Here is a 22999-nt window from a genome sequence, read left to right as displayed (position 1 = left end):
TCTCAATCCAGACCTCCATGGGTTGATAAATTTGATTTCCAATGATAATTTTTGTGTGATTTTGTTGTCAGCACATTCAACTATGTACAGAATTTAATAAGAATATTTCATTCATTCAGATCTAGGATGTGTTATTTTAGTGTTCCCTTTATTTTTTTGAGCAGTGTATGATCCCCAATCAGAGACAACATAGACAGTTGCCTCTGATTGGGAACCATACCAGGCCATCATAGAAATGAAAAAAACTAGACTACCCACCCTTGTCACACCCTGACCTAACCAAAATATAGAATAAAAATGATCTCTAAGGTCAGGGCGTGACACAAATAGTGAAAATGATTGTGTTACACAAATATGAATATGGCGAACCAATTGATATGTCAACATTCGTTTTTGACTAAATGTTTCAATATTATTTGAAAGAAATATAAGCCATCATTATGGGATAGGCCTATTTATTTCCACGGAATAGCAGGCGTTGGAACATGATTACATAGTCTACAATATGAGGATGAATGGTCTACCATAACGACTACAGTATTATTTTTATTTTCGTATTACTGTGTAGGCTAGTGTAGTGTAGGCTAGTGTAGGCTAATAGTTAGGCTATCAAAATTATTCAGGGAGTCTCTGTCCTGAAACGTTAGCTTCTGCGCGTTGCTCAATTGTTACCAAAAGCAGCATAGGCTAGAGCTCTGGCATAGGCTATGTTCCTACACGTTGACAGCAACCTGTGTCATTTAGACTTGTGACTGAATTACATGAAGTGACAACTCTAAATGTGCCATTTAGGCCTAATGATTTAGAGCGTCTTCGGCGCTACATCTGTCATGCGCTGGGCCCGGGCCGGCGTGCGAGTTGATATCTATCGTCATCCATCTGTCTGCAACCTACAGACATAGATTACACATGACCGACTATGTAATGGCTTCCAGTCGAAGGTGAAAGTCTTCTTTCATCACGGACAAGGTTGATAGAAAGGGGCAGCCTCTCTTCCTTCTTCAGAAACTATCAGCAATTACAACGTGTCCTCTCACCAAGTACAACCTCCTAAAGAATGGTTTCCCATTTGTTGCATTTTTGTTTAAAAAACATGAATCTTGTATGTTGTGTGTTATACATGTGCTGGGAAATAATATATGTGTGTGTGTGTGTGCGTATTTGATGTTTTATCTTGATGTGCATCTGAGCGTTTTGATTAAGTCACATTTACAACGGTATTATAGCCACTGTGTTGAGCTTCTGTGCCCTCCCTTGAGTCTAGGTATGCGTAGGCTAAATCACGCATTGGCGCCAGGTGTAAATTCAATGTATAGGCTTATCATGTAGCTATGTGTATTGCGTATTAATTAGGCAGGTATACATATATAATAATTGATTATCCTATGGCCTAACTTGCGCACAAAAGGTTTGTCCTTACGTAAAAACATCGCTGGCAAAGTTGTCAAGTTTGTTTACAATCTTTGCAAACGCTAAAAGGCTACATAACAAAATCTAAACATACTTGACATTAGATTAGCCTAGTTAATATCTGTTACAGTAGGCCTATCTTCTCATTTAGCATACATTGTTTCCAAATTATGCTGCATTGAAATGTCATTACTGCCCAAACTGGAAGACGGACTTGTAGTTTGTATTAATCTTGTATGGTTTGGCCTCCGGGCAGGATGACATGATTAGCCACCGCAACCAATGAGCAGGCGCGCTCGTGTATGCCAAGCTAGGTAGCAACAAGTTTAAACCATATGCACAAAGTGTTCAGAGAAACAGTGAAGGTTTTCCTCTTCTCTTTTTTAGAGACGATAAACTAAAGGGACTGCATAATTTAGAATTTGGAGACAAACGGAAGGATTTAGGAAATAACCTCGTCACCTTAGCTTCGTGCTCTTGGTGTTTTTGTTAGGTAGCCTAACTTCCCTTCTCAGTGGATATGCATCGGTCCCATCTGTAGCATTCTATGGTGCCCTTAACTGCGCCTCGAGTTTATGGACCCCCGCTCAATGATGACTATGAGTTCATTGTCGGACAGTCTGGTTTCCTCTGATCCCTCAAAATCGGCCTTTCTGGAGTTCGGACACGACTATCCCGGCCACCAGCAGCACCCCCCCGGCTTATCCCACAACATCTATCCAGTGCACGGCTTGCATCCCGTCGGACCCTCGCCGCACGATAGCTCCTTTTCTTCCAGCGCGTCATCCTATGGCCGCACGCTAGCCTACCCCTACCACAGCACTGTAAGCGCACACAACCCAAGTGCCTACCTGCCATACCAGCACAGTAGCCACAACAACGGTCTGGGACGCACGAGAATAGAGGAAACAGGTACTTTTGAAAAACATCGGTGTTGACATTATGGAGTTTAGTCAATGTTTGTTGCCATTTTCAAGATGTAGTTACAGTGGCGAAGGCTATACGGACTTCAAAATTAGAATTGGGCACTTATATAGCCTACCTAAACCCTATCAGAAGTCTACAAATAAACAACTAATGAAATATAGGGAATTCATAACATATAGCAGGCAGCATTACGGAAACAGTGCTCTGACCTAAAGTTATTCATTAATAGGATAGTAAATTTGTAATGCAAAACGCCCTTGTTCCCATGTCACATATGTAGTCTATAACACCTGAGCATGTTTGAAAATATTTTATTTTTAAGAGTCAATAGTTTACAGGCTACTGAATTTCAAGATACATGCATGGATAAAGCAAGGGACTGTTCTCTTCTCAAATTGAAATGAGAATCAATTTTCATAAGATTTCACATTACCTAGGGCTAATGTGTAGCCTATTCCACCATTTTAATTAATAGTCTAATCTGATATTAGGACAGGTGATAAGACCTAAGGGTAGGCTACTACTGGTCAGTTTGCATTTATATTATTGGGCCGCGAGACAGGTCGGTTGATTGGAACAATAATTAGCCTACTCTGGATGACGATACAGGTCACATGCAGCCGACATGGAAGGGAAAAACCGAGCCACTAAACATTTTATCCTGTGGTCTCCCACAAAGCACAGGGCCCAAACAAAACATGTAATCTGAAAACCATTTACCTTTGATGACGTTATTGCTTCTGTGATCCTACATTACTTAATTGATATGTTAAAATACACATAGCCGCATAGGACTAATGAAAGAGTTACATCATTTTACCTCGTTTTTTTTTTTAAATCAAAACGTTAAACAAAATACATACAGCATTCATTCCAAGTAGTCTAATGTCAATTATCAAAATAACCCTGTCTCTAGGCCTATACATAAAATCAAGTTGTTTAGAATGGCTAGTCCTATTTGAAGTGTGAAGCTGTTTGGGACTAAAAACTCGAAGACATTCAGATAGGAATCAACCTCTCAACAACAACAACAAAATATGATGAGTGAGCTCGTTTAGCGGTTTAGCAGCCTATTTATATTTATAATCTGTGCGGTAATGGCCATGGAATGTCATCCATCTATCGTCGAATGACTGTGACATCTCCACTGCACTGTTGGCTATTGCCATGTTCATCAACTCTATCCAGGCAAGTCAGTTAAGAACAAATGCTTATTTACAATAAGGGCCTACCGGGGAGCAGTGGCTTAACTGCCTTGTTCAGGGGCAGAATGGCAGATTTTGACCTTGTCAGCTCGGGGATTCGATTCAGCAAACTTTCGGTTATTGGTCCAACGATCTAGCCACTCGGCTACCTGCCGCCCCAATGCAATCTCACCGGCATTTCGTGTGTTGGCCATGTTAGAAAGTCAATAAGTTTTTAAGGCCCCAGATATTATAAACATTGCAGTCCTCTTGAACATTAACAGATTCATTATGTTATTCTTAGTTCTGATTAAAAGCTGGTCATTGTTCTGAACAATGTATTATCATTATTTTTATGATGATAATATAACCATGTAATGATTAGTTTAATTCCTACCAATGACAATATAATGGCCCAATGATAATAAAGGAAACTATTGCAACAAATGTTATATCAACATTGATTACCATTTGTATGTTGCAATTATTTTTTGGAATGCATAGTTTTAGTTTTAGTGATTTTAAAGGTGCTACACGGGATTTTTATTTTTGCATTGTAATTTCAAAAAATGTCGATAACATATCTGTCGCTAATAGTGGAATATTAGTGTTTCACAGTATTACTTACTCCCCAATGTTGTGATTGGCTGTGATATTCGCCCATTGATTTCTCGCGCTCGAGTGGCATCTGTTGTCAAACTAGGAAAGCTGTTCTGATTTTGTGGCTGTGTTGTCTAGTGGAAATAGCTCTGTTATTTCCTGTTTGCCCAAATTCCACACTGTTCGCTCAATTTCACTGAAAAGTGTAGGGAATCAGTGTACATCTAAATCTCTGTGAAATATATTTTCAATAACAAAAAATGTAGTTTATACAGCTGTTTGAAGCTGGTGGGCTAAAACAAAAGAACAGTTTCTGCATAGGGCAGGTAATATGATAAAACTAAGCCCTCAAAATAAGGCATTAAATACTTGCATTTTGTTGAAGAATTACATTTTAATAATAGCATATTCACTTAAGATCTTCCTTGGTTAAGGCCACAGAACAAAAACAAAAAGACTGCAACAACAACCATGTCTCTGTCACTAATACAGTTATTAATTTAACACTGAAAAGTGTGGGCCTGTATAGACACTGGACCAGTGTTAAATTGAACACTGTCAGTGTTGATTCAACATGGGAGAATTGGCTGAACAGTAGCATGTGAGGTAAGGCCTATGAGTTTATGTTTATCATTTGCTATTTGAATGGCAGGCTTAGAATAGAAAAGGGACAATCAAGATTCAACAGTTCCAATGCAACTTATTTAACTCAAAAATACAATACAATACAATAAAACTTTATTTTCAATTAGTTATAGCAAACAACAGAAATGTGTCTTCTGCTCATTCTCAACTGCCCCAGACAGCACAAATCACACACAGTTGAGGCAAGCACCGGGTCACCCCTGTATGTTTTGGGGTTAAGGGCCTTGTTCAAGGACCCAAGCCACCAAACAAGAAGGGAATGTCTTAAGGATGTGAACCCAGCAGTATTCCAATTGCCAGATAAAAAAAATTCCAGCGCCTGGCCCGTGATTCAAACCTGCCATCTTCCGACCACAGGTGCATCTCCCTTAGCCATTTGGCTCCCTACCTCCTACCTAAATTCTCTGCAATTATTGTTCAACTTAGCAAATCAAATCTAAATCTTCCACCCATGTAAAACAAAAAGTTAAGTATTTATTTGATTTATTTAACCTTTATTTAACCAGGTAGGCTAGTTGAGAACAAGTTCTCATTTGCAACTGCAACCAGGCCAAGATAAAGCAAAGCAGTTTGACACATACAACAACACAGAGTTACACATGGAATAAACAAACATACAATCAATAATACAGTAGAAAAATCTATATACAGTATGTTCAAATGAGGTAGGATAAGAGTGGTAAAGGCAATAAATAGGCTATGGTGGCAAATTAATTACAATATAGCAATTAAACACTGGAATGGTAGAATGTGCAGAAGATGAATGTGCAACTTGAGATACAGGGGTGCAAAGGAGCAAGGTAAAAAAAAAAATACAGTATGGGGATGTGGTAGATTGGATTGGCTATTTACAGATGAGCTCTGTACAGGTGCCGTGATCTGTAGATGAAGTAGATGAAAGATTAACCTCCTCACACTATTTCACTGGTTGTATTATAAGGATGGATTCATACAGTGTCATGTTACTATGAATGTCAAATCAAATCAAATTTTATTTGTCACATTACACATGGTTAGCAGATGTTAATGCGAGTGTAGTGAAATGCTTGTGCTTCCAGTTCTGACAATGCAGTAATAACCAACAAGTAATCTAATTAACAATTCCAAAAATAATTTCTTATACACAGTGTAAGGGGATAAAGAATATGTACATGTGGGGCCTAACGCAGCTGTTTCCCTAAGCACTAGTCGGTATGTGCAATGGGAATAATGGGGAGCAATATGCAGTCATTATATTCCTCATGCTCAATGATCTCTTTTGCCACATGAGATAGAAAAGAAAAGTTGAGCTCTTGCCCATTGAGGGCAAATTAAATGGCTTAACTTAAACATGTATTATTCATTAAATGTATGATTATTATGATGATCATTATTATTATTGCTGTTGTTGTTGTTGTTAATATTGTTATTATTATTTCCACATTTCTGACCTCAATGGGACTTCCTGGTGAAATAAAATAAAACTTTTCCTTCTTCATCCTTTTGAAGAGCTTGAGAAGCTAACCACGGTGATCGAGAACGGAGAAATTAGACTGAACGGAAAAGGGAAGAAGATTCGAAAACCTCGGACCATCTACTCAAGCTTACAACTGCAAGTGCTCAACCAGAGATTCCAGCAAACCCAATACCTTGCGCTACCTGAGCGAGCCGATCTGGCAGCAAAATTGGGACTAACTCAAACGCAGGTACATATTTCTGTATTTTGGGCCAATTTAATTAGTCTATTTCAGTTATTTTTACTGATTTAACTGTTCCATAAGGTGTTTATTACAAGAGGCTCTTCAATGCACAACAATTTTGGTGTCAGTCTCTTTTTAAACATGGTCTGTATAGGTCTCAATAGCTTGAATGGAATAAATGGGCAAGCATTACACAAACGGTTCACAAAGTGAACAATTCCTATGGCCTGTTGTTTACTCGAGTCGGGCAAAATGTTCCGTCTTTGTAAGCATCTCATCTCTCAAGGTGGTGAGAGGTTTAGTCAAAATGATGTGCATGCCCATTCTCATCGGCACGCCTTCTCTTTGCATCTAGGCTACAACACTATATGCATAAGTGCTTGAGTAGATACTGTTAAGGCCAAATGTCTCATTAAAAATGAGAATGGAGCCTAATGTTATGTAGTTGTGTAATTTTAGGATTCGAGAATTTCCACTCTAAGTAGTTAAAGTTTTCCGATGCTGTATTATTTAACATATAGGAGAAAACACTGGAACATTATGTTCCTAGGTATCAACCTCCATTAGTTTGATGTCCGGCCATGTTCATGGAGGTGTTAGCCTACTCTCTCTGCCTGTAACTGATATTGTTTCCCCTCCTGAGTGGGAGGCACACACTTTCATGTATATTTGAATGCAACATGGCTGGAATGGCAGGTCCCCATTGGCAGCGAGGCAGCAGAAGTGCAGGGTGTATCACTGTCCTGTATTACCGCTACTTGTCTTACTGTCTACTTGTTATCTATCTCCTACTATTACTTACTTACTCATCTGGGCCTGTATTCACTATGGGCCAGTTTCCTGGACATATTAAGCGTTGTCCTGGACTAAAAAAACTGTTTCAATGGTGATTCTCCATTGAGCATGCTTTTCAGTCCAGGTCTAGGCTTAATCTGTGTCTGGGAAACTGTCCCGAGTCTCATTTTGTCATTTTGTCTGTCAGTAGGAATAGAGGAAGAGAGCTTAGCAAGTTATCGCGTCACATTTTGTATAAATATTGTCCCAGGAAGTTTTTGGGTTCCCCAAATGAGAGAAAAATTACAGCAAAGAAAGTACAGACTTTGGTAGGGCTACATTCTTTTTAATTTGGGAGAGTTTACTGCTTTCAACCAGGTAATAATTCTATATTTCTTGAAATCTAGAGATCTCCCTTACTATGTTTGCCTGGGGATTTAAAAAATACTTAATGGCTAATCCAAAGAGAGTATGATGAGAATGCTGCTTTTCTTCTTTTGGAGTAAAGATTGTTTTTGGCGTATTGACGGATATGAAATGCAGTAATTTATCCTCTGTGGTAAGAGCCCATTCTGAACCTGTAGAGTCTGTGATGTGCTGCGAAGATTGGAGAGCCTTAGTAATTCCATGTATGTGCCACACGACAGATATCTGAGAAAGCGTAAAGAGGTGACTTTTTGCAAGATTAGCACTTTTTTACCATACTTTTTCAAATATAGTTGGAGTTGTATACATGCATCTGAAAGTTGCATTAATTGGGACTTTAGAGACATGATATGTCTAGTATATAAAGGTCATGCACACGCCCATGGCGCCAGGCCGCCAAAACAGAGAATCAATGGCCTCCTTTTCTCTCACAAAGTTGTACCCCTCTACCCCCACTGCCCCTCCCTACGCTCATCTGTAAAACTGCACTTACCAACTTTCTCCTTTTTTCTAAGAACATTTTTTCCAAACATTCGCTCTTTCATTCCTTCTTCATATCTATTCAACACCCTCTTTCTCTCTTCTAAAAAAAACTGGCACCCTTGCAAAATTATCCGATATACACTGAGTATACAAAACGTTAAGAAATCCTGCTCTGTGTATCAAGAATGGTCCACCACCCAAAGGACATACAGCAAACTTGTCACAACTGTGGAAAGTATTGGAGTCAACATGGACCAGCATCCCTGTCGAAAGCTTCCGACACCTTGTAGAGTCCATTCCCCGACGAATTGAGGCCGTTCTGAGGTCGAAAGGAGGTCAACGCAATATTAGCAAGGTGTTCCTAATGTTTGGTATACTCTCAGTGTACGTATATGCTAAATATGAAGAAGCACTTCTCGAAACCTCTCTGATATGGGGCGGCAGGTAGCCTAGTGGTTAGTAACCTAAAGGTTGACAAGGTAAAAAGGTAAAAATCTTCTGTTCTGCCCCTGAACAAGGCAGTTGACCCACTGTTCCCTGGTAGGTTGTCATTGTAACTAAGAATTTGTTCTTAACTGACTTGCCTAGTTAAATAAAAATATTATGTTACCTGGGATGAGGCAGGAATTATTGATAAGGTCATATTGATAAGGGAGCTAGATATATTTGAATCACTCATGTCTTCTGGCATTCCATGAGCAGCAACCACCTGTCAGATTATGCATGGTCTTTTTTTGCACCAGAAACACTCACCACCACTCGCCAGTCACCACACATTTAACTAAGGAGAGTGGTTTCCCCAAATTGTACGGTACACACATTGATATTTAGTTGGATATTTGGGACAAGATTTTCTGGCGTGATTTCTTAATTACCAAACATTTCAGACTGAAAGCCCTTGTTAGCTGAGTGTTGCTGTTGAAATCAAAAACCAATAATTCCAATTATTATAGGAAAAGCTACTTACATTAGCATGCTGTTGATTGACATTAGGGTCAAATTAATTCATAAATATATGTTCGATGCAATTCGGCATTAAAGGGGTAATCAGCAGTCGCTATATCACTTTTGGACTAAATGAATGATATGTACCCATTGATTCTTGAAGAATATAACTCATAAAGACCTCATGAACTTAGTTAAACAGTCCTACCCATAAGAACCCAAAATATAAGCTTATTTTACTCCAGCGGTTTATGTGAGACTTGGTTTTTGTTACATCTGCAAGAACTGTTAATTATATTGCTGGCATGGAATGTGATACACCGTTTTAATTAATATACCCATTTAGTCAGTGTTAAAATACACTGGAGTGTGTTTAAAAAAATTATATATACAGTGCCTTGCGTAAGTATTCGGCCCCCTTGAACTTTGCAACCTTTTGCCACATTTCAGGCTTCAAACATAAAGATATAAAACTTTATTTTTTGTGAAGAATCAACAACAAGTGGGACACAATCATGAAGTGGAACGACATTTATTGGATATTTCAAACTTTTTTAACAAATCAAAAACTGAAAAATTGGGCGTGCAAAATTATTCAGCCCCTTTACTTTCAGTGCAGCAAACTCTCTCCAGAAGTTCAGTGAGGATCTCTGAATGATCCAATGTTGACCTAAATGACTAATGATGATAAATACAATCCACCCGTGTGTAATCAAGTCTCCGTATAAATGCACCTGCACTGTGATAGTCTCAGAGGTCCGTTAAAAGCGCAGAGAGCATCATGAAGAACAAGGAACACACCAGGCAGGTCCGAGATACTGTTGTGAAGAAGTTTAAAGCCGGATTTGGATACAAAAAGATTTCCCAAGCTTTAAACATCCCAAGGAGCACTGTGCAAGCGATAATATTGAAATGGAAGGAGTATCAGACCACTGCAAATCTACCAAGACCTGGCCATCCCTCTAAACTTTCAGCTCATACAAGGAGAATACTGATCAGAGATGCAGCCAAGAGGCCCATGATCACTCTGGATGAACTGCAGAGATCTACAGCTGATAGATAGAGACATACCCCAAGCAACCTACAGCTGTAATCGCAGCAAAAGGTGGCGCTACAAAGTATTAACTTAAGGGGGCTGAATAATTTTGCACGCCCAATTTTTCAGTTTTTGATTTGTTAAAAAAGTTTGAAATATCCAATAAATGTCGTTCTACTTCATGATTGTGTCCCACTTGTTGTTGATTCTTCAAAAAATACAGTTTTATATCTTTATGTTTGAAACCTGAAATGTGGCAAAAGGTCGCAAAGTTCAAGGGGGCCGAATACTTTCGCAAGGCACTGTATATATATATATATATATATATATATATATATATATATATATAAGTTTAACACTTATAGGGGTGCCCACATTATATTATGTTTAGGCCTATGGGAGTGTCCTAATGTATTTATGGGAGTGTTATGTTATTGTTATGGTCCTACTCTTTTTTTTTCATGTTGATCAGAACTGATGATGTGTGGCTAAAGTCAGAGAAAACGACGTAAAAGTTGGCAGACTTGTGGACTTTGTCACATGACTTGGACTACTCGAGTCACATGACTTGGACTCGAGTCTGACTAAAATACATTAACTTGAGACTTAACTTGGACTTGGAGCCTCAAGACTTGGGACTTTTTGACTTGAGACTGAAGACTTGAAATTATCTGTCCAGGTTTTGTAATGTTTTGTCACTCATTTTGTGGCACAGAGACTACGTGGATTACACTACATGCAGCCAGAGACAATAGCCGCAGCATCGCAGCAGAGCAGCAGGGCAGCATCACCATTTTGGCTCTTGAAACGTACACTCACCACTAATTGGACCAGAAAACTATCAATCAACCCAGGCAAACAGATTGGTGATTTGCTATACAGCTGTAGGATCGGGTGCAGCACAAGCATCAAGGCATCAAAGTGCCTTGGTAAAATCACTGGAGAAGCCAGTGTTAGACTAATTCGATTTGGTTTCTCAAGGGGAGGGTGTACTGTCTTGCCCTCTACCAGTGTCCGTTCAGATAGGACAGGTTAAGCCTGATACAGAGGCTATTCATTTTGGGCTATTTCCTGTGGATATTTGGTAAATCTACCTGTATATTTTGTATGGTATGGTGCTTTCACCATTGGATCACCAAAACCTAATAAATCTACACTCTGAGCACGTCAACCTGCCTTGCCATCAGCTGATTTCATACCATTACCACAGCTACAAGGTCCACATTTTACAATTATATAGGCTAATAAAAATATGTTGTACACAAAATAATGAAAAGAGCTGTCTGGTAGCCTCAATAAATAAACAAAGATTTGTAGTTCAGCAAGTCGTTGCATGTATATATACAGTACCAGTCAAAAGTTTGGACACACCTACTCATTCTAGTGTTTTTCTTTATTTGTCTACATTGTAGCACAATAGTGAAGACATCGAAACTATGAAATAACACATATGGAATCATGTAATAACCAAAAAATTGTTAAACAAATGAAATATATTTTATATTTGAGATTCTTCAAAGTAGCCACACTTTGCCTTGATGACAGCTTTACACCACTCTTGGCATTCTCTCATCCAGCTTCATGAGGTAGTCACCTGGAATGCATTTCAATTAACAGGGCTGCCTTGTTAATTTGTGGAATTTCTTTCATTCTTAATATGTTTGAGCCAATCAGTTGTGTTGTGACTAGGTAGGGGTGGTATACAGAAGATAGCCATGGTAAAAGCCTTGGTAAAAGACCAAGTCCATATTATGGAAGGAACAGCTCAAATAAGCAAAGAGAAACAACAGTCCATCATTCCTTTAAGACATGAAGGTCAGTCAATTCTGAAAATTTCAAGAACTTTCAAAGTTTCTTAAAGTGCAGTCGCAAATGATGAAACTGGCTCTCATGATGATCGCCACAGGAAAGGAAGACCCAAAGTTACCTCTGCTGCAGAGCATAAGTTCATTAGAGTTACCAGCCTCAGAAATTGCATCCCAAATAAATGTTGAGTTAAATGAGTTCTATTATTATTTATTTTTTATTATTTTTATTTTTTCACCAGGTAAGCTAGTTGAGAACAAGTTCTCATTTACAACTGCGACCTGGCCAAGATAAAGCAAAGCAACAGACACATCTCAACATCAACTGTTCAGCGGAGACTGCATGAATCAGGCCTTCATGGTTGAATTGCTGAAAAGAAACCACTACTAAAGGACACCAATAATAAGAAGAGACTTGCTTGGGCCAAATCTGTTCTTTGGTCTGATGAGTCCAAATGTGAGATTTTTGGTTACAACGGCTGTGTCTGTGAAACACAGAGTAGGTGAACAGATTATTTCCACATGTGTGGTTCCCACCGTGAATCATAGAGGAGGAGGTGTGATGGTGTGGGGATGATTTGCTGGTGTCACTGTCTGTGATTATTGAGAATTCAAGGCACACTTAACCAGCATGGCTACCACAGCCTTCTGCAGCAATACATCATCCCATCTGGTTTGTGCTTAGTGGGACTATCACTTGTTTTTCAAAAGGACAATTGACCAAGAAAGAGAGTGATGGTTTGCTGCATCAGATGACCTGGCCTCCACAATCCCCCGACCTCAACCCAATTGAGATGGTTTGGGATGAGCTGGACCGCAGAGTAAAGGAAAAGCAGCCAACAAGTGCTCAGCATATGTGGAAACTCCTTCGAGACTGTTGGAAAAGCATTCCAGGTGAAGCTGGTTGAGAGAATGCCAAGAGTGTGAAAGCTGTCATCAAGGGTGGCTACTTTGAAGAATCTTAAATCTAAAATATATTTTGATTTGTTTAACACTTTTTCGGTTACTACATGATCCCGTATGTGTTATTTCATAGTTTTGATGTCTTCACTATTATTCTACAATGTAGAACATTTTTTAAAATAAAGAAAAACCCTGGAATGAGTTGATAGGTAATGTATTTCTTTGGACTTGACTCGAGTCTTGACCACGTTCTACTTGGGACTCGACTTGAGACTCTGACTTTATGACTTGAGACTTGCTTGTGACTCGTTTAATAGTGACTTGGTCCAATCTGAAAGTTTGTAAAGACTGCCGCATTCGGAAAGTATACAGACCCTTTGACTTTTTCCACATTTTGTTACGTTACAACCTTATTCTAAAATTGATTAAATTGTTTTTTCCCCTCATAAATCTACACACAATACACCATGATGGGCCTCCCTAGTGGCGGAGTGGTGCAGTGGTCTAAGGCACTGCATCACAGTGCTAGCTGTGCCACTAGAGATTCTGGGTTCAAGTCAAGGCTCTGTCGCAGCTGGCTGCAACCGGGAGACCCATGGGGCGTTGCACAATAAGCCCAGGTTAGGGGAGGGTTTGGCTGGCAGGGATATCCTTGTCCCATCACGCAACAGCGACTCCTGTGGTGCACCGGGCGCAGTACATGCTGACATGGTTGCCAGGTGTACGGTGTTTCCTCCAACACATTGGTGCGACTGGCTTCTGGGTTAAGTGGGCATTGTGTCAAAGAAGCAGTGCGGCTTGGTTGGGTTGTGTTTCGGAGGATGCATGGCTCTCGACCTTTGCCTCTCCCGAATTTTCATAAGTATTTGCAAAAGTATTCTCCCCCTTGGTGTTTTTCATATTTTGTTGCATTACAACCTGTAATTTAAATATATGTTTATTTGGATTTCATGGAATGGACAAACACAAAATATTCCAAATTGGTTAAGTGAAATTAAATAAATAACTTGCTTAAAAAAAAAGTTTAAAAAATAATGGAAAAGTGGTGCATGCATATGTATTCACCCCTGTTGCTATGAAGCCCCCAAATAAGATCTGGTGCAACCAATTTCCTTCAGAAGTAACATAATATTTAAATAAAGTCCACCTATGTGCAATCTAAGTGTCACATGATCTCAGTATATATACACCTGTTCTGAAAGGCCCCAGAGTCTGCACACCACCAAGCAAAGCAACACCACCAAGCAAGCAGCACCATGAAGACCACGGAGCTCTCCAAACAGGTCAGAGACAAAGTTGTGGGGAAGTCTAGATCAGGGTTGAGGTATAAAAACATATCAGAAACTTTGAACATCCCACGGAGCAACATTAAATACATTATTAAAAAATGGAAATAATATGGCACCACAACAAACCTGCCAAGAGAGCCCACCAAAACTCACGGACCAGGCAAAGAGGGCTTTAATCAGAGAAGCAACAAAGAGACCAAGGATAACCCTGAAGGAACTACAAAGCTCCACAGCGGAGATTGGAGTATCGGTCCATAGGACCACTTTAAGCCGTACTCTCCACAGAACTGGGCTTTATGGAAGAGTGGCCAGAAAAAAACCATTGCTTAAAGAAAAAAATAAGCAAACAAGTTTGGTGTTCACCAAAAGGCATGTCGGAGAGTCCCCAAGCATATGGAAGAACCGTACTCTGGTCAAATGAGACTACAATTGAGCTTTATGGCCATCAAGGAAAACGCTATGTCTAGCACCAACACCTCTCATCACCTGAGAACACCAACCCCACAGTGAAACATGGTGGTGGCAGCATCATGCTGTGGGGATGTGGGAAACTGGGAAACTGGTCAGAGTTGAAGGAATGAGGGAAATTCTTGAGGGAAACCTGTTTCAGTCTTCCAGAGATTTGGAGACTGGGACCGAGGTTCACCTTCCAGCAGGACAATGACCCTAAGCATACTGCTAAAGCAGCCCTCGAGTGGTTTAAGGGGAAACATTTAAATATCTTGGAATGGCCTAGTCAAAGCCCAGACCTCAATCCAATTGAGAATCTGTGGTATGACTTGAAGATTGCAGTACACCAGTATAACCCATCCAACTTGAAGGAGCTGGAGCAGTTTTGCATTGTAGAATGGGCAAAAATCCCAATGGCTAGATGTGCCAAGCTTAAAGAGACATACCACAAGAGGCTTGCAGCTGTAATTGCTGCAAAAAAAGTGGCTCTACAAAGTATTGACTTTGGGGGGAATGCTCAAGTTTTCTGTTTTTTTGTCTTATTCCTTGTTTGATTCACAATAAAAAAAATACTTTCGCAAGCCACTGTATTTTTTTTTACCTTAATTTTACTAGGCAAGTCAGTTAAGAACAAATTCTTATTTTCGATGATGGCCTAGGTACAGTGGGTTAACTGCCTGTTCAGGGGCAGAACGACAGAACGACAATCCCTTGTCAGCTCGGGGATTTGAACTTGCAACATTCCGGTTACTAGTCCAACGCTCTAACCCCTAGGCTACCCTGCCGCCCTGTATACAGACCCTTTACTCAGTACTTTGTTGAATCACCTTTGGCAGTGATTTCAACCTTGAGTCGACTTGGGTATGACGCTACAAGCTTGGCACACCCGTATTTTGGGAGTTTCTGTCATTCTTCTCTGCAGATCCTCTCACGCTCTGTCAGGTTGGATGGGGTGCGTTGCTGCACGGGTTCAAGTCCGGGCTCTGGCTGGGCCACTCAAGGACATTCAGAGTCTTGTCCAGAAGCCACTCCTACATTGCCTTGGCTATGTGCTTAGGGTCGATGTCCTGTTGGAAGGTGAACCTTCACCCCAGTCTGAAGTCCGGAGCGCTCTCGAGCAGGCTTTCATCAGGGATCTCTCTGTACTTTGCGCCGTTTATATTTCCCTCAATCCTTACTAGTCTCCCAGTCCCTGACGCTGAAAAACATTCCCACAGCATGATGCTGCCACCACCATGATTCACCGTCAGGATGGTGCCAGGTTTTCTCCAGACGTGATGCTTGGCATTCAGGCCAAAGAGTTCAATCTTGGTTATTTCTCATGGTCTGAGAGTCCTTTTCCTTTCGGTGCCTTTAGAGTTGCTTCCATCTAGCCACTCTAACATAAAGGCCTGATTGTTGGAGTGTTGCAGAGATGGTTGTCCTTCTGTAAGGTTCTGCCAGTGACCGCCAGGTTTTTTGTCACCTCCCTGACCAAGGCCCTTCTCCCCAGATTTCTCAGTGTGGCCGTGCGGCCAGCTCTAGGAAGAGTCTTGATGGTTCCTGTCACACCCTGGCCTTAGTATTCTGTGTTTTCTTTATTATGTTGGTTAGGCCAGGGTGTGACATGGGTAATTTATGTGTCTTGTTTTGTCTAGGGGTTTTGTAGTCTATGGGGTTGTGTTCAGTTGAGTGTTCTCTGTAAGTCTATGGTTGCCTGGAGTGGTTCTCAATCAGAGGCAGGTGTTTATCGTTGTCTCTGATTGGGAATCATATTTAGGCAGCCATATTCTTTAGGTATCTTGTGGGTGATTGTTCCTGTCTCTGTGTTTTGCACCAGTTAGGACTGTTTCGGTTTTTCCACATTTTCTTATTTCGTATAGTGTTCACGGTTTCATCTTTCATTAAAGATGTTTATAAATAACCACGCTGCATTTTGGTCCTCCTCTCCTTCCCAGGAAGAAAGCCGTTACAGAATCACCCACCACAACAGGACCAAGCGGCGTGGTGACAGGCAGCGGCAGCAGGAGCAGCGCAAGGAGGAATGGACATGGGATGATGTGTTGGATGGCAAGGGTTGCTACACTTGGGAGGAGATCCTGGCGGGAAAGGATCGCTTCCCATGGGTACAGGTGGAGGCAGCTAGGAGAGCAGAGGCAGCCGGAGAGAGGAGCCGGCGATACGAGGGAACACAGCTGGCAAGGAAGCCCGAGAGTCAGCCCCAAAACATTCTTGGGGGGTGGCACACAGGAAGTATGGCAAAGCCAGGTAGGAGACCTGCGCCAACTTCTTGTGCTTACCCGGGGGCTAGCGAGACCGGGCAGGCACCGTTTTATGCTGTGGAGCGCACGGTGTCCCCAGTGCGGGTGCATAGCCCGGTGCGGTACATACCAGCTCCTCGTATCGGCCGGGCTAGAGTGGGCATCGAGCCAGGTGCCATTAAGCCGGCTCTACGCATCTGGTCTCCAGTGCATCTCCTTGGGCCGGCATACATGGCACCAGCCTTACGCATGGTGTCTCCGGATCGCCTGCACAGCCCAGTGCGGGCTATTCCACCTCGCCGCACTGGCAGGGCCACCGGGAGCATTCAACCAGGTAAGGTTGGCCAGGCTCGGTGTTCAAGAGCTCCAGTGCGCCTGCACAGTCCGGTCTATCCAGTAGCACCTCCACGCACCAGCCCTCCGGTGGCAGCTCCCCGCACCAGGCTTCCTGTGCGTGTCCTTGGCCCAGTACCACCAGTGCCGACACCACGTACCAGGCCTGCAGGTGTGCCTCGCCTGTCCAACGCTGTCAGAGCCTTCCTCCTCTCCAGCATCGCCTGAGCTGCCCGTCTGTCATGAGCTGCCAGAGTCTCCCGTCTGTCATAAGCCACCAGAGTCTCCCGTCTGTCATGAGCCGCCAGAGTCTCCCGTCTGTCATGAGCCGCCAGAGTCTCCCGTCTGTCATGAGCCGCCAGAGTCTCCCGTCTGTCATGAGCCGCCAGAGTCTCCCGTCTGTCATGAGCCGCCAGAGTCTCCCGTCTGTCATGGGCCGCCAGAGTCTCCCGTCTGTCATGGGCCGCCAGAGTCTCCCGTCTGTCATGAGCCGCCAGAGTCTCCCGTCTGTCATGAGCCGCCAGAGTCTCCCGTCTGTCATGAGCCGCCAGAGTCTCCCGTCTGTCATGAGCCGCCAAAGTCTCCCGTCTGTCATGAGCCGCCAGAGTCTCCCGTCTGTCATGGGCCGCCAGAGTCTCCCGTCTGTCATGGGCCACCAGAGTCTCCCGTCTGTCATGGGCCGCCAGAGTCTCCCGTCTGTCATGGACCGCCAGAGTCTCCCGCCAGAGTCTCCCGTCTGTCATGAGCAGCCAGGTTCTCCCGTCTGTCATGAGCCGCCAGAGTCTCCCGTCTGTCATGAGCCGCCAGAGTCTCCCGTCTGTCATGAGCCGCCAGAGTCTCCCGTCTGTCATGGACCGCCAGAGTCTCCCGCCAGAGTCTCCCGTCTGTCATGAGCAGCCAGGTTCTCCCGTCTGTCATGAGCCGCCAGAGTCTCCCGTCTGTCATGAGCCGCCAGAGTCTCCCGTCTGTCATGAGCCGCCAGAGTCTCCCGTCTGTCATGAGCCGCCAGAGTCTCCCGTCTGTCATGAGCCGCCAGAGTCTCCCGTCTGTCATGAGCCGCCAGAGTCGCCAGTCTGCAGGGAGCCGCCAGAGCCGCCAGTCAGCATGGAGCAGCCAGAGCCGCCAGTCAGCATGGAGCAGCCAGAGCCGCCAGTCAGCATGGAGCAGCCAGAGCCGCCAGTCAGCATGGAGCAGCCAGAGCCACCAGTCAGCATGGAGCAGCAAGAGCCGCCAGTCAGCATGGAGCAGCCAGAGCCGACAGTCAGCATGGTGCAGCCAGAGCCGACAGTCAGCCAGGATCCTCCAGAGCCGCCAGTCAGCCAGGATCTTCCAGAGCCGCCAGTCAGCCAGGATCTTCCATAGCCGCCAGTCAGCCAGGATCTTCCAGAGCCGCCAGTCAGCCAGGAGCCGCCAGTCAGCCAGGATCCGCCAGAGCCGCCAGTCAGCCAGGATCCGCCAGAGCCGCCATTCAGCCAGGATCCGCCAGAGCCGCCATTCTGCCAGGATCCGCCAGAGCCGCCATTCAGCCAGGATCTGCCAGAGCCATCAACCTGCTTGAGCTATCTCTTAGTCCTGGGCTACCTATCAGTCCTGAGCTACCTATCAGTCCTGAACTACCTATCAGTATTCAGCTACCCCTCAGTCTTGAGCTACCCCTCAGTCTTGAGCTACCCCTCAGTCTTCAGCTACCCCTCGGTCTTGAGCTACCCCTCAGTCCCGACCTACCCCATAGTCCCGTGCTACCCCTCAGTCCCGAGCTACCCCTCAGTCCCAAGCTACCTCAGCCCGAGCTGTCCCTCAGTCCAGAGCTGCCCCTCAGTCCAGTGGGGCCCTTTGTTAAGGTTACTAGGCCAAGGACGGCGGTGAGGGTTGCTACTCAAGGGACGCTAGGTAAGCGGACTAAGACTGTGTTGGAGAGGGGTCCCGCGCCAGAGCCGCCACCGTGGACAGACGCCCACCCAGGCCCTCCCCTATGGGTTTAGGTGTGCGGCCAGGAGTCCGCACCTTTGGGGGGGGGTTTGGTTGGTGGTACTGTCACGCCCTGGCCTTAGTATTCTGTGTTTTCTTTATTATGTTGGTTAGGCCAGGGTGTGATATGGGTGAGTTATGTGTCTTGTTTTGTCTAGGGGTTTTGTAGTCTATGGGGTTGTGTTCAGTTGAGTGTTCTCTGTAAGTCTATGGTTGCCTGGAGTGGTTCTCAATCAGAGGCAGGTGTTTAACGTTGTCTCTGATTGGGAACCATATTTAGGCAGCCATATTCTTTAGGTATCTTGTGGGTGATTGTTCCTGTCTCTGTGTTTTGCACCAATTAGGACTGTTTCGGTTTTTCCACATTTTCTTATTTTGAATAGTGTTCACGTTTTCATCTTTCATTAAATATGTTTATAAATAACCACGCTGCATTTTGGTCCTCCTCTCCTTCCCAGGAAGAAAGCCGTTACAGTTCCAAACTTATTCAATTTAAGAATGATGGCGGCCACTGTGTTCTTGAGAACCTTCAATGCTACAGACATTTTTTGGTACCCTTCCCCAGATCTGTGACTTGACACAATCCTGTCTCGGAGCTCTACGGACAATTCCATCGACCTCGTGACTTGGTTTTTGCTCTGACATGAACTGTTACCTGTCGGACCTTATATAGACAGGTGTGTGCTTTTCCAAATCATGTCCAATCAATAGAATTTACCACAGGTGGACTCCAATCATGTTGTAGAAACTTCTCAAGCATGATCAATGAAAACAGGATGCACCTGAGCTCAATTTCGAGTCTCATAGCAAAGGGTCTGAATACTTATATATTTATGTAAATGTAATATTTTTTGCAAAAATTTATAAAAACATGTTTTTTCTTTGTCATTGTGAGTGTGTGTGTGTGTGTGTGTGTGTGTGTGTGTGTGTGTGTGTGTGTGTGTGTGTGTGTGTGTGTGTGTGTGTGTGTGTGTGTGTGTGTGTGTGTGTGTGTGTGTGTGTGTGTGTGTGTGTTGATGGGGGAAAAACAATTTAATACGTTTTAGAATTAGGCTGTAATGTAACAAAATGTGGAACATTTGAAGGGGTCTGAGTACTTTCCCAATTGCACTGTAAATGTAATTAATTCAAGACATCACAACAGTATTTCTGTCATTGGAGTGTTTGGGGTGACACTCTTGGGCAGCCCTTGCGAAATGTGAGCTATCTGAGCCGTGTTTTCCACTCATCTCCACAATCAATTGCAATTCATAATTAGACCCACGCTGTAGGTGTTGCGGTTACATAAACATCTCACCAGGCTCTCTCCATATCAAAATATCTCTGTAAATTCTCTGCATTGTTCGTAGAATGGGGAAAACAACCTTAAAGGAATGCCAAACATATTACTTGCCTGGTCTGTAGTGCAGTTTACAGTTCATTCTCCTGGCAACCTGAACTCACCCACCACCAACGTATTGTTCTCAAATGGAAAATATTTGTATTATTCCTTTTCACTAACAATGCAGTCAAAGCCTACAGTTATAATTTGAATAATGTAATGCTCTATTTGCCAGTATGCTGGCAACATGCAAAGGTACATTACAATATTATCAAATAACAATTATATTAACAACAATGAGGCCATGGATATTATAATAAACTATTATTATTTGTATTATTATAGTGAATACTGAATAGACTAATAATAATAGTAGCTTATTAATTATGATAAAGATTATAATAATAGCCTAATTGCAGGCTTAATATACTAAATTGTATTTATTGTTGCAGGTTAAGATATGGTTCCAGAACAAACGCTCCAAGTACAAGAAGATCATGAAGCTTGGCCCGGGCGGACCGGAGGGAGAACACCTGCACCCTGGGTCATCTGGGTCTCCGTGTTCCCCCGGGATGCCGCCACTTTGGGAAATTTCCATGGCAAATAAGGGGACGCCTGCGCAATCCGGTGGATACATGAACAATTTCGGACACTGGTACCCAAGCCACCACCAGGAATGTATGCCGAGAACTCAAATGATGTGACGGGATGTGGACAATGGGATGGAATTATATCCACTCTCCTCAACTGACTTTACTCAATCTCAACATTTAGATTCGTGTTTCGTCTCCTCTTGTACATGAACCGCGTAGCATATCCCCTTTTAAATGTAGCTCCAAGCCCCAGCTATCACATTAGAGTCTTCATTTTTGAAACGGACGTTTAAAGGTCTTTTGCTTGAATTTCATCAGAGGTTTTGCCTACAATTTCGTGGACATGAAGAAATGACTGCACGGATTTTGCCTTGGAGGTTTATGTGGATCTGGAATTTGAATGCAGTTTAGTTTCAAATAAAGCCTCAGTGGTCAACTATGCACTGCAATAATATCTCTTTTTACGAAATGAGCAATCCGAAGATGTCAGAAGTTTGAGCATGAAAATGCCTAACCCTAACATTTTTTTACCTTTATTTAACTAGGCAAGTCAGTTAAGAACAAATTCTTATTTTCAATGACGGCTTAGGAACAGTGGGTTAACTGCCTGTTTTTAAATTAATTTTAGGCTAGTTGAGAACAAGTTCTCATTTACAACTGCGACCTGGCCAAGATAAAGCATAGCAGTGTGAACAGACAACAACACAGAGTTACACATGGATTAAACAATAAACAAGTCAATAACACAGTAGAAAAAAAAGAAGAAAAAAAGAGTCTACATACATTGTGTGCAAAAAGCATGAGGAGGTAGGCGAATAATTACAATTTAGCAGATTAACACTGGAGTGATAAATTATCAGATGGTCATGTGCAGGTAGAGATACCGGTATGCAAAAGAGCAGAAAAGTAAATAAATAAAAATAGAATGGGGATTTTTTTTTTTTTCAGGCAAGTCAGTTAAGAACAAATTCTTATTTTCAATGATGGCCTAGGAACAGTGGGTTAACTGCCTGTTCAAGGGGCAGAACGACAGATTTGTACCTTGTCAGCTCGGGGGTTTGAACTTGCAACCTTCCGGTTACTAGTCCAACCACTAGGCTACCCTGCCGCCATATATATATATAATTTAAATATTTGATGTAAATACATAAGTTCGATTAGGCATGAGTTTATATTTATTACTATTATTATTAGTAGTAGTAGTAGTAGTATTATTAGTAACCTATTATTATTAAAGTAAATATCAAATATACCAAAATACGGAAAAAAACGGACATCTATGGCGCAATGAAAACTAACAAAGGGTCATGTATTTTACCCTAAAACATTTGAACAAGCAAAAGAGGGTATAATTTTAATGTTGACAATGATTTTATAAAATGGTTATGTCAATTAAAGGTAATTAATAGCTTGTTAAATAAAACTTTCATTCCAACAGTATAATTACCATCAATTTGCAGGCAACAAAATATTCTTCTCCAAAACTGAAAGTCCATAGGAACTAATATGAAAAGAACAATGAGCATCCATCGGCTGTTGCGGGTCTACAAGGCAACGGAATCGTCATTAACCCAAATTACTTGCAGGCGTAAACTAATTGTAGCCTATCAGCAATCCGGCACAAATAGCTGAAAAACGAGAGGCAAAAAACATGATAGCGCCCGTGAGAGTGCTATCATGAGGGTGCAAACAAACCAACGGTGGTGATTTTTTTTTAGTATAGGACTAACTATTGAGCACAAAGGTGGCAACACATGTCCAAGAGTGGTGTGGCGATAAAAACAATTCTGGGGCCCGTGGTTATTCTTGATCTTGTAAGTCAATGCCTTATACTGTATACATGAATCACCTCTTGTAAAAAAGGTTTAATATGATGATGGGACCAGCGTTTTTCTAATCAGGTCACGTGGGTTTAAAAAAAACTCCTGGGAAAACTGGCTTTGGTGAGGATAACTGCAGCAACCTTGTACTTGCTCATGTCTGAATTG

The 22999-nt window shown here is 42.5% G+C and overlaps 1 protein-coding gene across 1 annotated transcript; it reads left to right on the top strand.

Moving 5' to 3' along the window:
• The first annotated feature begins 1760 nt into the window (after positions 1-1760).
• LOC135556068 (homeobox protein Dlx4a-like) lies at positions 1761-21452 on the top strand. Its single transcript, XM_064988960.1, has 3 exons — positions 1761-2322; positions 6255-6451; positions 20871-21452. Exons 1-3 carry the CDS (start codon positions 1986-1988, stop codon positions 21120-21122), a joined length of 786 nt encoding a protein of 261 aa, XP_064845032.1. The 5' UTR covers positions 1761-1985; the 3' UTR covers positions 21123-21452.
• The last annotated feature ends 1547 nt before the right edge of the window (positions 21453-22999 follow it).

The sequence above is a fragment of the Oncorhynchus masou genome, chromosome 15 (genome assembly GCF_036934945.1).
Source record: "Oncorhynchus masou masou isolate Uvic2021 chromosome 15, UVic_Omas_1.1, whole genome shotgun sequence".
In the NCBI taxonomy this organism is placed as follows: domain Eukaryota; kingdom Metazoa; phylum Chordata; class Actinopteri; order Salmoniformes; family Salmonidae; genus Oncorhynchus; species Oncorhynchus masou.
Note: the sequence above shows the minus strand (reverse complement) of the source record. Positions and strands in the feature narration are given on the sequence as shown.

Excerpts from the sequence above, each read along its gene's own strand:
- LOC135556068 (XM_064988960.1), top strand. The coding sequence starts at position 1,986 with ATGGACCCCCGCTCAATGATGACTATGAGTTCATTGTCGGACAGTCTG. Across the intron at positions 2,323-6,254 it reads CACGAGAATAGAGGAAACAG|AGCTTGAGAAGCTAACCACG; the intron begins GTACTTTTGAAA and ends ATCCTTTTGAAG. Across the intron at positions 6,452-20,870 it reads TGGGACTAACTCAAACGCAG|GTTAAGATATGGTTCCAGAA; the intron begins GTACATATTTCT and ends TTATTGTTGCAG.